This window comes from Gouania willdenowi, unplaced genomic scaffold (genome assembly GCF_900634775.1).
Source record: "Gouania willdenowi unplaced genomic scaffold, fGouWil2.1 scaffold_151_arrow_ctg1, whole genome shotgun sequence".
Classification (NCBI taxonomy): Eukaryota; Metazoa; Chordata; class Actinopteri; order Blenniiformes; family Gobiesocidae; genus Gouania; species Gouania willdenowi.
Window position 1 is genome coordinate 28,838 of NW_021144901.1, and position 15,145 is coordinate 43,982.

General features: G+C 44.0%; 1 protein-coding gene across 1 annotated transcript in view; it reads right to left on the reverse strand.

Annotated features, from left to right (window-relative positions):
* Window positions 1-262: 262 nt before the first annotated feature.
* LOC114458641 (porphobilinogen deaminase) overlaps window positions 263-15,145 on the reverse strand; it is a 30,491-nt gene continuing 15,608 nt past the window's right edge. The window contains exons 9-17 of the mRNA XM_028441056.1: window positions 10,847-10,922; window positions 10,660-10,773; window positions 10,083-10,105; window positions 8,692-8,879; window positions 7,442-7,572; window positions 7,123-7,242; window positions 6,992-7,045; window positions 1,158-1,244; window positions 263-1,098 (exon numbers count right to left, since the gene is read on the reverse strand). Coding sequence (XP_028296857.1) covers window positions 928-1,098; window positions 1,158-1,244; window positions 6,992-7,045; window positions 7,123-7,242; window positions 7,442-7,572; window positions 8,692-8,879; window positions 10,083-10,105; window positions 10,660-10,773; window positions 10,847-10,922 — 964 coding nt within the window. The 3' untranslated portion in view covers window positions 263-927. The remainder of the gene's footprint in view (window positions 1,099-1,157; window positions 1,245-6,991; window positions 7,046-7,122; window positions 7,243-7,441; window positions 7,573-8,691; window positions 8,880-10,082; window positions 10,106-10,659; window positions 10,774-10,846; window positions 10,923-15,145) is intronic.

Sequence of the window (15,145 nt, forward strand, 5' to 3'; positions counted from 1 at the left end):
GCTGTAGCTGTGTGATCACATCCTGCACAATGTCTATAACAATAACTAAAGAAACGTAATGCTGTCAGTTCTCTGTGAATACTAACTACAAATATCTAGGCTTTTGATAATATGTACTAACTTGTGTTCACTGACAATAAACACATACAGCCAAAGGAATTGGCAACTATTTTTCTCATTCTTCTAGTTTTTTAAAGTTCAATGACCAGATTATGTCTATAAAATATTCAAACATTCTAAAATCAAACTTTTGACACAGAAGCACATTTGTCACTCACAGCTTTATTGAGTGTTTAGATTGATCCAGAGCTTACAGACAAAATTAATCAGTGATACTGATTTGGGTCTCAGTGATTGATCAGAGAACAAACTGATTGATTAAGGATTAGCATCGTTCACTCATTCATCTATTAATGAAACGGCTGCAGTGTCTGTCTCACAGGACCAGATGGTTTTTATCTCCTGAAGGTCCAATAAATTCAATAAATCCATCAAACATGTTTCATTTAATGTAGTTAAATAAATGCTTAAAAGATAATGAGATCACATGTAAACGAGCAGCTTTAGTCAGAGCGAATGTTAGACATTAGACATCATTCATGGCTAATGTTCATTTGTCTAGAATAAATAAAAGCTTTGTTCTGTTTGAAACGTGATCTAATAAAGAGATATAAAATAATAAAAGCTCTAAATACTGGAAATGAAGGTCAGACACAAAGAAGCTCTTTAAAAATAATGATCTAATGAAATAAGATATAAAATAATAATAATAATGTAACTAATACTTATGTGGTCAAAGCTCATTGGTTTGTGACCCTCCCATTGTTTGGTTGAATAATAAAAAGCCCAGTGGTTTGACAGCATGTGGAGCACATAACAGGTTCTGTGTGTGTGTGTGTGTGTGTGTGTGTGTGTGTGTGTGTTGGCTCAAGCGTCATTGAGCTGCCGTGCCACAGTCAGGATTTCTTTGGCTCCTTTGCTGAGCAGCAGGTCGGCCAGTTGGACCCCCAGCTGCTCTGCTCGGTCCTGGACCTCTCCACAGATCTGATTGGCTGTGACCCCCACCCTCTGGAGCTGCTCGTCCACCTTTGCTAACATCTGTAAACACATCAGCTGTCAGTCAAAGTGACGCAGTGCAAACACTCAGTGGTTCTTACCTCGTCACCATTGGCAACGCTGGTCTCCATGGTTTCCTTCAGACTGTCTGAACCGTCCAAACTGTAGACGGCCCCCGTCAGGTAGAGCTGGGGGCCACAAACACACACTGTCATTTAGAGAATAACACAATATTCATCAGTTTTTGGTAATTATGTCTGATCTGTTTAAACACAGCTGTACTAATGTACGTGTGTCTAATTTATTGTTATACATTCCACTACTGCTTGAAGTTCCACATTTAAAATACTACTAAGTTCAGACTGTGGGTTTTTATATATATATATATATGCTGTTTCATTACATCATGTACAGTATATATATATATATATATATAGTATATACACACTAAGGGTGTAAAGTTTTAGGACATCACACTTGTTCCAGTTTTTTACTGAAAATGATTGAGTTTATCGCATAGAACAAATAAATAATATAGTGTAAAAAGAAATGATGGAATCCATGACCAATACTGTTCAGCTGGTGCCACAGTGTGTTCACTGTAGAGGGGGTTGGAAACAAAATGTCTTCTTCTTAATTCTAACTGATATTTACTGAGTCTACAGAGCCGTCCTGACCCAGGGTTTCCACTGGATACGTCTCCACTGCTCCACGGCACCGATCCGGTATTTCACCGCTGTCCGCCGTCTGGTAAATCACACCAGTTGTGTTTTGAGTGCGCCGCGGTGCGCTCCGGTTGAACGACTGTGACGTCACGAGACAGAGGAGTTCTCACGATATTTATATAATTACGCGAGAACGCAGTTAAATGTATGTTATAAACACAACAATAAACAGATAAACAGGTCAGTGTTCCTAATAAAGGAGAACTAGAAGGTTGGACTCTGGATTTGTAATAAACACATTTTTTATCAACAGAAATAAAACTGTAAAACCAGTAAAACATGAACTAAATCAAAGTTGCTGCAGTTTACAGTGAGTTACAGTATGAGAGGAAACAATATAGTGGATGTGAATTTGTTTTTACACATTATGACGTTTTGGTGATGTATTTACTTGAAATATAATCTGTGTTTTATTTTGAAAAGTAACCCGATATTTTATTGCGGAGTACGTGCTTAACTTCCTGTTTAGCTTCATTTGCTCTGAGCTGATCAGAATCAGAATCAGAAATGTTTTAATGGTCATGTACAGTTTTAAGGACAGTACAAGGAATTTGTCTTGGTAGTTGGTGCACAAAACAAACAAAAAAATAAACAACAAAACAAACAACAAAACAAAAAAAAAATAAAAAACAAAACAAACAAAAGAAACAACAAAACAAACAACAAAACAAACAAAAAATAAATAAAAAAAACAAAGAACAACCCAGCAACAATATTTTAATAATAATGATAAATATAAAGGATGAGGGATAAATAAAGGATAGATAGAGATTGATGCGTCGTGCCACCAGAAATAGAAGTCCTGTATATACTGTATCTGGTGGAGGGAACCGGGCGACAACATCTGGGAAGGAGACACGCACCACAACGGACCTGGTGAAAATGATCACATAGAATAAAGTAGAAACCTATCAGCTCTGGTGACGTAACGCAGCGGAGCCTCATCCAGTGGAAACTGGGGGTCACTTTATCACCATGAAACTAATACTACTAGTAGTACCAGACCTTCACCATCATCAACCCTGCTCAGGCCGTGACTCAAACCTTAATGTACAGAACTTTAGTGCTTCATTAAAATGTGCTTGTGTTAAGTATATTGTGAATATTATGGGAAATATTACAACTAAACCAAAACCAAAAACAACTACAATCAAACCACACATAAATGATGCAGAGATGTTCCAGTACCAGACATTATTCTACAGAGGACTACTAACAGACCACGCCCCCATACTACTGCTATACTATAAGTTGGTACATTTTACACTGGAAAGAGATAAACTGATAATGATGCTCAATTCTTTGTCATCGTTACCATGGATACCAGATTTTAACTTGTAAATGCATCATGTAAACACAAACTAGGTGAGAAAATACATCATGTTAAGAAAAGTGCTACAAAATAGAAGAAAAGCCACAATTACACTAATATATATATAATGCAGCAAAAGCCAACATTTAGCATCATTTCTGCTACATTTTCCGAGGGTTTGGGTGTTGTGCGTCTACAATTAGCATGCTACTTTTTTTTCAGGACATCACTGATTTATCCCATTCATTTTCCCATCCACACTGTGGAACTTGTGATGATGTCAAGGTTCTCTCAGAGTCAAACCGCTCAATGTTGACAGGTAGTCATGGAGCTGCTTGGTGGAGGTCTGTGCCCACTGAGTACTTTTCTAGTTGTTGTATGTTTTGTATATGTAAAAACTTAATAAAATGCATTTCAGTCAAAACTAAAACGTGTTTTTAGAATTATTTTATACTTTAGATCATAAACCATGGAGTAACAGAATATGACACATTGGTTGATGGTCATGGTCTGTCTCTTTAAATAACTGATGCATTGTGGGAGGTAGAGTTGTAACAGAAAGTGTAGTTTTTCAGCAGCCATGTGTAGCCCCTCCCTCAGTGATAAAGGTTGTATGTTAGGAGAGGATTAAATATCACCTTTCTCACCAACTTCCTGCTTCCTGTGAACCTTCCAGCACCCACTCAGCATCAATTAGCTTAACGGGCTAACAGAGCTATTGTGAGCAGCAGAAACGAGACATGGCTGAGTAGTTAGGTGATGGAAATGACAAATATGGTTAGTAACTGTGATGAAAGCTGCGTGAAAGGACGTGTTAATTGATTGGATGATGATCAGCACCTGAACCAACAGGTAAGTTCTCCTGACAGAGTTCATCATTTAGCCACAATGAAATAAGAGAGAACAATGTGGGGGGTGTGGTTAGTGCCATGACACCCCCATAGTATCCTCTGTAAACAGAAACATAATAGTGCTCTGAACACGTATGTTTACAAGCTGCATTATGTGTATTAGCTTAGCTCATTAGCTCAGCTCATTTGCTTATTTCATTAGCTTAGCCCATTAACGTAATTCATTATCTTAGCCCATAAATCCCTCACATACCACCCAATGTGTATCCTGTAGTGATATTATGGATAACTCTGACTTAACGTGCGTTCACACCTAACGTGACTTCAGTGACTATAGTTGCTTAAATCACTTGTGATGAGTTGCTTGAACATAGTCGTGATTTTTGCTCATTTCATCTCTTCAGTGACGACCAGGGAAGTGACGTGGAGAGAAACTCGTTGCCGTTTGAATGTTGCAACACAGCGTCACTTGAAGTCGATTTAAAAGTTAAATATTTTCAACTTTAAGCGAATATAATCTAGTAATAATTATAATAATAATAACTAGAAAAGCACTCAGCGAGCGCAGACCTCCACCAAGCAGCTCAAGCTCAGCTAACACGCTCTGGTTACGCAACATGGTAAACTCAGGATTACCATGACTACCTGTCAACATTGAGCTGTTGACTCTGAAAGAACATATGACATCATCAACAATAAGTTCCACAGAGTGGATGGGAAAAGAATGGGTTATATGTATATATTTTTTTTAATTTATTTTGGAAGTCAGAACATCACCAACATTTAATCACCTGTTCCTGGTCCCATTTAGCAATTTTCCTGAAAATTTCATCCAAATCCACTCTTAACTTTTTAGGTTATCTTGCTAACAGACAGACAGACAGACAGACAGACAGACAGACAGACAGACAGAGGATAAAACATAACCTTCCTGCTCTGTGCTTGGTGGGGGTAAAATTAATCTATCTATAAAGCAGCAAAGGTCTGTGTGTGTGTGTGTGTGTGTGTGTGTGTTTATGGAGCGAATGTGGTGTGAGTTCAACCTGAAACTTTGTCAACAGCTTCCACGTAGGCCAAGACATTGATTTTAACATTACGGCTCCATCTCAGTATTGAGAGCGGTATTTCTGGGTTCACGACGTCACTGTGTCACAGTTTGTTTAAGTTTAAAAAACAAGGTCAATGTACCACTAAAAGTCACTTAAATTAATATTTCATGGTTATTTAATATTATTCCCGTGATTCCAAACTTCCTTTAAATCGCGGGTCACAGACGTCACTTCCTCCTCCATGACTGTGGGCGTGGCTGTGCTGATGGTCGTTAGCTGATTAGATCACAAACATTCTGATTCTTCAGACAGAGAAATGTAACATTTCAGTGAGTGGATGGATCCACAACACAGCTCTACTATGATTATTGTTTGTTCTGTGCAAGGGTGAGTTTCTTTTTATATTATATAATGTGCTAAGATGCTAGCAGCTACAATGTAAACACACACACATGCACACATGCAGTTTTTATAATAAAAATATACTGAGTAAAACAAAACAAAAAACTAAACAATATTTATACAAAAAGTACACAAAATGACAACAGAAATGCACCAAAGATACAAAAAGGCTCCAAAAACACAGAAAATGACTCCATAAAACATACATTACAGAAAAATACAACAAAAAGAAAAAGTATAGAAATTAGTAAAAAAAACAAACACATTTATCATGTTTATGTTTCATAGAAATAAACCATATAAATCACACACACTATTTTATTTTACACCCATAAATAAACCCTTTATAACACTACAGAGTACAGTATGTACACCTCTATGTACATACAACCTTATAACACATACTCATTTGGTCATAATTGACAACTCTACTGAAGCTCCTCCCACTATATGAATACATACTTCAGACGGGCACTGGACTAGTAATAATAATACTAATATAACTTAGTTGCCAGAGTCACTTTAGGGTTGTTATTTGGCTCAGAGACGCTAAAAAATTTCTTTCTGTTGTCATAGCAATTATTAGCTTTACACTCCACCATTGTTCAAAAACTGTAGACCAACGGAACACTGTTGCATAGCAACAGCTAACAGAAATCAACCAACGTGTGTCATATCCTGTTGAAAATGGAGACCCAAGGTATGAAATCATTATTGTGTTTTTTAATAAAAAGATTAACATATTCAGTTTATTGGTAATACATTTAACATATTTTTGTTATAAACATTTCCACTAAAGTTTCACTTTAAATTAAAAAGATTTCATTGGTTTAAACCAGGAGTCTGCAAACTATTTAAATAAATAGTTATTTTTTACAGAGTTTATTAATGATTAATAACAAATAAAATCATGATATAATAATTTATTAACCTAAAATAAATCATGTTGTACAATGACTCAGCACATTCCTACAACATCTACAGACCATCAACTTTCCTCCACCTGTGACTAACCTTAAGTTTTAAATCCCTGGTAAGAAACTAAACCAACAAAAACACTATTTCTGGAAGAAAATACAGATTTTAATTGTGTGGGAACAGATTCATTTAACCACCAATGTACAGGTTAAATATGTATGTTTTATGTGTGGCAAGAAATGAGTAATTAGCATGTGTTGATCACATGATCATGTGTTATTATATTCATGTTACTTTTTATAGACATTCATATACATTAACTATAAAAATCTACTTTATAAACATTGTGTTCATATAAACTGAGATGTGTAAGAATTTGATGATAAAGATACTGTTTTATTTATTGATGTTAATTATTTTATTTTAAACTGTTTTTAAGTTTCCATTTACATGATCAATAAAAATCAAATGAAATCAAACATTATTCTATATAATTTAACTGTATATAATGTAATACACTGTATTGTCTTCATAGAGAAGGTCTTTATGGCTCCAGGAGGACTTTAATCCAGGTGAGATGAGGTTAAATGGTTCCTTGTAGAGTAAAGGTTACAGACCCCTGCGTTAGAGTTTCAAAGGAGGAATGTACATCAGCGCCCCCTTCTGACCACTTCTTACCTGAGAATCTTTGAGCTCCGTGTGCACAGCCACTGGAACGCTGCAGCCCCCCTCCTACACACACACACACACAATGAATGAACGGTGTGTGTGTTTAGTGATGATGATGATGGTGAAATGTGATGGAGTACCAGGTGTCTGAGGAAGGCTCTCTCTGAGATGCAGCGTAGCACCGTATCACCATGATGAAGAACAGAAACCATCTGCAGGATGTCAGCATCACTGGATCGAACCTCCACTGCCAGAGCTCCCTAGAGCAACACAGGGATTTAAACCCACAACCAGAGCTCCCGAGAGCAACACAAGGATTGAAACCCAATGGAGGGTGCTATGTCGTGGTGTCGTGCGGGCCGGCACTGGTCCTGGTGTGGGGGCTGGCCTCTCTCCTGCTCGGCCGCCGCCTGCTTTGGCGGGGCGGGCCGCTCTGGGCCGGCTGGCGATGGGGTTCACCTCCTGGGCTGCTGGGGGATGTGGCTGGTGCCTGGTTCTGCCTGGGGGGGGGGTCCCGCCGTGCTCCGTACGGCCGGCATGGTTCGGGGGGGGGCCACGGGGGGTCTCCGGTTGTGCTGTTTGGCGCGTCCCTGGGGCCCACAGTGCGCGTGCCCGTCTGCACCATCTATCCTCTACGGTGGCCCGCCATGCGGATGGGCCGGGCTCCTACCAGACAAGCCTCCTACATGGGCACTTCACATCACTCACTCCCAGCTGGTCTGGCTCACCCACTTGTTGCACCACACTCACATACCCAACCCTTGGGGGGCTGGGGATGGAGAGGGCCACCGCCTGTGCTACTAAGTGGGCGGCACTCCCACCTCTGACTGCCCTACTAATCCCTCCAAATTTTAATTACACCTCAACACACCACCCCCCGGAGGGTGGGACAACCACTTCCACCCTCCGGAGCTATTGCACCACATACACACATAGGCTGAATAGGGAGCACCGCTCCCCTCCATCCACCCTTTTTAATAGCACTTCATACATTCACTAAACACATACATTCACTCAGTGGACCCACCACCCTAACAGGGTGGTGGGTAACTTCACACATTTGGGCCTGTCGGGTGGGGGCGGGGACCCTCTGTTGATGGCTGGGCCGCCGTGTGGGGATCGGGAGGGTGAGGTCGGGCGTGGCGGGGCGGTGGGTCTCTGGGGGGCGTGTTGCTGGGGGCTCTCTTTGCGGGGTCTCTCCGGGCGGTGCCTGCCTGGTGGGGCGTGGGGGTGCCCCTTCCCTACGGGAGGGGCTTGGTGCTTGTCTCGTCTCCTGGTTGCCTTGGGGGCGCGCCTCGCTGCGTGTGGGTCTGGGGTGGCCTGCCGCGCCGGTGTGGGGGGTGGGCGCGCTGGGAGGTGCTGGCCTCTGCGCCGGGGTTGCTTGGCACTCCAGGGTGGTGCTCTTTGCTGGGGGGCGGCTCTAGCTGTTCCGGTGGTTGAGGTCGGTATCGGCCGCTTGGTAGGTCTGTCCTGCTATCTGTGGGCTGGCAGGTGGGGGGCTGCTGCTCCGCATCGGTTGTGTGCCGTCGGGGTGCCTCGCTCCTGCAGTGATGGCCGCCGGTCGCCCTTGCACCTGGGGGGCATTGCCCCCGTGGCTTGCCGCTGTCCGGTGGGGGCGAGGCCTGGGCTGCTGTTCTTGCACCGCCTGGGGCTGTGCGGTCTTGCTGGGTTGTGGTCTGTTCGTGGGCTGGGGTGGGGGGCTCCCCCACTGGGGTTTGGGCCGGGGGCTCGCCCTTGGGGGTTCCCTGTCCTGTGGTGGTGCCCTTGGGGTCTGGTGGGCCTGGCGGGGGTCTTCCGGGGCGGGTGGTGCGGGCTGTGCCCTACCATGCCTGTGGGTGCGGCGCCCTGTGAGCCGGGCTCTGCGGTGTGGCTGGGCCCTTTGGTTGGGGGGGGCTTTCTATCAAGGAAAGGCGATTTGGCGCGCTCTGGGGTGCCTGGTCGGTGTGCCTGGGGGCCAGCGGGGCAACTTTCAGCATCCCCTTGGTGCCCTCAGCGACTATGGGCATGGTCGCTGTCCCTAGGGGCGCTGCTCTTGGTGCTGCTTCCGTTCCGGGTACTTCTGGCCTGGGGTCTGGTCCCTGCTGGCTCTGGGCCCGCCGACGAGTGCCCGCTGGCTGCCCGTTCGGCGCGGCTCTGGCCGTCTGCTGGGTGGGGGCCTTGGCTTCGCTGCTGGGGACTCGAGCGGGGGGCTCTCTGGGCCCTCCCCTCGGGGGTTGGGTGCTTGGGTGTGGGGGTTGGGTGATTGGGGGGGCGGGATGTGGCGGGGGGCCTTGGGGTTGGAGGTTGGGGTCAGTGGCAGGATGCGCTGGATGTTCGGTTGCTTGGGGCTTCCTCGGATGTGTGTGTGTGTGTGTGTGTGTGTGTGGGGAGTGGTGGCTGCCTCTCAGCCTGGGATCTTGGGGGCGTCTGGGGGGTTGCTCGGCCGTGGGGGGGGGTGGCCTGGGGCTCCCTGGCCCCCACTCTTTCTGCTGGCCTGGCTGCATCTGTGGGCCCGGGGCAGTTCCTGGGTTTGCGGTAGCTTTTTTTTTGCACATACACTGGTCTACGATGCACTGGCACGCCTTGGGATGTGGGATAAAACTCATACTGGGCTTAACTTTAGACACGTTAATCCCAAATACCTGCTTTAGGTACTACCACTCACTCAGTCCCCCTGTTCACAGCCACCACCATTATAGCTAAGCTTCACACTTGTCACTATACTGGCTGGATTACACAACATAATAAGCACAATATATTCTACAACTTCACATCTCACCCTCACTGTAAAACGATCTATTCTCCCCACCCTTTCTATTTCCTCCCTTGAGTCTCTCCTCCCTGCTCCCTTTCCCCTCCCCCTCCACTTAGGTGTAACACTGCTCTCCCTTTTTATATCCTCCCTATAATGAAAGCTTTCTTACCCTTCCTTAGGGAGGGCTGGTGATGGTCACAATTAAGCAATAAAATAAATCAATGTATTTTATTGCAATAACAAAACATGCATTGCTGTCTCATAATGATTGCACTTCCTGTGGTGTTGACCTTTGACAGCATGTGCAGACAAGAAGAAAAAAAAGAAGAAAAGAAACCCACAACCTACCTGTCCCCACAGCATTACATGCAGTCCTCAGGGCTCAGGATCTAGAGGTCAAAGGTCAAATGTTTTTAACATTTCATTCACTAACAGTCTTGTCATTGTAAATATCTATCATTACATGTTGTAATACCATGTCCACATATCTATAATATAAATCTGAACAGGTTGTAATTCTAATAATAGATATCTATAATTCTATTCTCACCAGTGTAAATCACCATTATTACTACTACATTTAGTTATATCTATTTTATGGGCTCTCTGTGACATAGGCCTCACCCTATTGGCTGATGAAGGATGATGTCATCTGACCTACTGCTTAGTTTCCATCTTCACTTTATACTGAACAGACTGATAAACCATCACTTCTAACGCTAACGTGATTATTTAACAACTTTATGCTGTTTACTGTTTATTTCTATCATTAACGGCTGATTTTTACTTTATCTTAAGAGTTTCAGCGCTCTGTGTGTGTGTGTGTGTGTGTGTGTGTGTGTGTGTTCTCTCCTGATAAACCTAATGCAGTGTTTTAACAACTGAATGTAAATGTGTAACATTTGACATGTGTAAAGGTGAAGCTAAATGTATAGATCTATACCTGGCTGATACGCTGCTCCCAGCCCATTCTCTGCAGTCCTGCTGCTGCCAGAACAATAGCAGCGTAGTCGTCCTTCTCATCCAGCTTCTTCAGACGTGTGTTCAGGTTCCCACGCTGAGCACAGGCTCAGGAAACATAACGTCACTGACAACATGTGCTACGTCCTCTATGAGCTCAGAAAGGATACGATGTCTTTGAAGTTCAAGTGAGGAAATCTTCTCTTCAGCTGAGCAGCACGTCTCAGAGAACTGGTTCCTATCACACTGTGGGAACCAGCATTAGAACAGGAAGTGTTTTTAGTGTTATTATTATATTCCATATTCATTTCATTTCCTTTTAAAAATGGGACTAGTTTACAGCTGCTAAATGATTTAAAAAGCTGATAAATCATTGAATGAGAAAACGTTATTTATCCCTGAGGGTAATTCAGTTCAGAGTAGTGGGTTGTGTTTAAGCAAAGGACAGAACATTACACACACATCCACATGTCATCTCGTCAGACAACCATGAAGTAGCTACAGCAGTTACAACATTGTGATAAAGTGCATATCGGTAATAAATAAATAAACAATAGATTCAACCCTAAAAACCATTACATAGACACATCTCATTCTCACTACTATTTAAAAGCTTGATGGCAGCAGGAATAAAAGAGTTTGTATATGTGTTTGTCTTCCTGCTGGGAGCGAGATAGCGCCTCCCAGAGGGCATCAGGGTGAAGCTCTCCTTAAGAACATGATGAGGATGACCAGTGATGTTCACACATGATCCTGGTACAGGTTTTTATAATGTTGGACAGGTTATTTTTGTCTTTCACAAACAATCCATAAAACCAACACATGAATGAAAAACTCTCAATAAAAGAATGACAAAAAGCACATAAAATAAATTGATATACATTAAAAGAGTTCAGTTTCTACAGCAGGTAGATGCGCTGTCTGCTTTTTTTTTTTCAATAGCCTCTGTATTTTTATCAAATTTGAGTTTGGAGTCAAATATTGTGCCCAGGTATTTGTAGGTGTTCACCATTTCAACCTTTTCACCATTGATGATGCTGGCCAGTGACGTGCAGTCATGGAAGGTAAGGTAGGCAGTGCCTACCCAAGGGTGAATTGATTTTTTGATTATTTGTTTTAACTATTTATTTACACAGTGATGTCATGAATCCAGAACCATAAGTAGCGCGCTCATTACTGAGAGGGCCGTAATCTTAAAATTAACGTTTTGAACGTTTTGCTACACCACATTACTCCAAAATAACAGATACACACACTTTGGGTAGACACACACACACAGACCTTTTTTGATTTTAGAGATAGACAGGACATGCGCATGATGAATTGTGTTGTTTTTTTTTTGTTTTTTCGCTTTGACGTATTTTTCTGTAATGTGTGTTTTTTGGAGTCATTATGTGTTTAACCCTGTGTGCTCGTTTTAGATCCTTGACGATTCATCTCGCTCCACTGGGTCAGACTCTGGCTGGAACATGTAAGGCTGGATGAACAAGTCTAACGTTGTTGACATTTTGTAAATAAAGTGTGAATAAAAGTTTCTGCACCGCTACATAATCGTATCTCTTCTATCAAACTACAAAAATGGCCGAACAGGGTGGAGTTGAACCTGGAGAGGGGGCGGGGTATGAAGTGTCTCATTTGCATTTAAAGAGACAGCACCAAAACGAGTTGCTCTCAGAAGCACATCAGAAAAGTGGTAGAAAAGGGGTGGAGCTATAATAATGAGGAATTCAGACCCAAGCATTGCAGTTCTGCTTTATATAGACACAACTGTATGATTTATATGTAAAAAGGAAGGATTTAAAAGGCATGATATGTATCCTTTAAAAATGGCGGTGTCTGGGCACAAGAGACCGGAAAAAACAAATAGTGGAAATGATGAGGTTTTGATCTGACCAATCACAGCCCTAGCTGACTACACGTCAAGGCGTCGACTTGGATTTTTGGGAGGCGAACGTAAGCTTACGGGGAGGGGGTCTACGCCTACGTAGAGTGCTACATGCGTCTACATAGCAAGAGAGGAACATAAAATAGAATTACTCACAGATGACATAACATACCCCCCCCCAAATACTTCTGACAGTTTTAGATGACTACGGTAGAATGTCTGGCTATAAAGTAAACATCATGAAAACACAGGTACAAACCTAACCAGCTAATCAGTCAGAATTATTGTCTAAAATGAGAAGCAAAATCTATGAAATATTTGGGAATGCTACTCACTAAGACCTGAATAATAGATATGAAGCAAATTACAGCATTAGCAGCAATAAGATACAGATGAACATGACAAAATGGTCTACAATAGCATTAGATTTTAGTTCAAGTAGTGAAAATGAATGTGTTGCCAAGGTTGTTGTATCTCTTCTTCTCACTACCAGTCAAAGTCCCAGAATCACAGTTTACAACTTAAAATAAACAAATATCTCAGCTAATCTGGGCAGGTAAAAGACCGAGGGTAAAATTCAAAACTATTCAAATCAACAAGGAGAACGGAGGCCTAGCTCTCCTGAATCTTAAAGAATACTTTTATGCTGCACAAATGAAAAATATTGTGTGCTGGTGCTCTCCAGAATACCAAGCTAAATGGAAAAATATTCAGCTGAAAGTGACGCAGTTTCAACCCCAGGTAAGACTAGGTAGAAAAGAAAGTATTGTCAAAAAAGTAGATAATTTTGTTCTATTTCATCCCTGCTGACCGCCAGAGGCGGTGCTTTAAGCACTGAATATTCCCCTTCGCGCATGCGCAGTGTGAGTATGTATACCAACAATGTCACCCGTGACCCCTAGATGACCCAGAGGAAGTTTATATCTTCCGGTATCACTCCAGGGTACTTTCCTTTTTTCTTCTCGCGCGCAGTTACTGGAATATAGCTCCGTGACCGTGGTAGGTCGGAGCAGCGTGCATTCGCCCTCCAGGAGCTGCGACGGTGAGTGTTTGGGTAGCGGTAGTTTCACCCATTAGCAACCTCTGTTGGCACAGGCCGCGTTAGCGCCGCCTCCCCCCAGCATATGGTCTGTGTTTGGTCCCGAAAACACGCTGACAAGGTAAGTAGCCGCTTATTCGGCAGATCAACGGTTGACTTTATAAAATAAAAATGAAAGAGATTGTTGGTGAAGGCTGCGTTTGAGCAGCCTACTCCCGAAATTTAAGTTAGCCGACTTTATTTGTTTGCTGGCGGGTCGTGTGCGCACGCCCGGAGCCCAGCGTGGATTTGTTTACATTAGCTTCACCGGCTAAGCTAGTGTCATCTTCTGTTAAAGAACCCAGTTCGGGTGAGGACCACAGTACAGTGGTTGTTTTTTTGTGCAGGCAGCGTGCGCGCTCCCTTCCCCCGCTCCCTTCCCCAGTTTACGGTCCCTATACTCGCCCAATCTACAGAGTCCGCACTCAGGCTAAGCCGAGGAGTGCGGGGTGATACCGGACAGGCGGCGTGCACGCCCCCTCCCTTTGTTGAATACATGTGTTGAAATCAGTGACTTCTCAGTCAAGCTATGATGGATGGCTCACATATCTGCACATCTTGTGGGGTTTCTTTACAGCCAGAGGATGGCCACGACCTATGCCCCGCATGCCTTGGCCCTGAGCACCTGGGGGAGGCCCTGTCAGGCAATCCCTGCATGAACTGCAGCTACTTGCCTCTGGCGGCCAGGGTTGCCGGGTTGGCGGGGGTGGAAGGCTCAGTAGCCGTAGTCGATCTCCCCCCAGGCCAGCCACCTCCGACCCGTCAGACTCGCTCCAAGAGGCGGGCAGAGGTTGTGGCAGCTGCCCCTTCCAGGAAGAGAATGAAGTCTGACCATAGTGGGTTATCATCTAAAGTCGAGCAGCTGTTTGCTGAATTGGCTCAGATGAGATCCCTGCTGGCCGACAGCCAGCCATTTATTCCCCTGGTGGCTGATGCGGCACTCTCTCCCCCAATGCTAGCGCTGCTGCGTGAGGAGGGATACACTCTCTTTGGCTGCTTTGCCTAGCCATTTCTGTGATTATGGGGAGAATTTGGATGTCGGATCCCAGGTGTCTGAGCAGGGCTCCCACTCCTCGGATCAGAGTTCAGGGGCCGAGGTGGAAGACAACTCCATGCGCCTGGCTCTACAGCGGCTGCACACAGTTGTCCCACAGCAGGCAGAGGCAGCATCTGCAAGCGCCTTCTGCAGGCGCAGGCCTGCCCCCACAGCTTTCGCTATTCCACATTCAGAGGATTATCTGAGGGAGTTGCAGTCCTGTTGGAGGGACAGTAAGGCTTGCTCCCTTCTCTCTGCAGATGGGCGGACCCTGACAGCCATGCATGATGCAGCAAGGGCCGGCCTGGATCGCACTCTGCCCATCGAGCCTGCCATCGCTTCTCTTATTGTGTCCCCAGATGAAGCACTTCAAAGGGATGCTAGGTGTCCTCGACCTCAGTGTCGAATAACCGATGACCTTCTCACGAGGGCTTATGATGCTGGAGCACGTGCTGGTCGCATGGGAAACT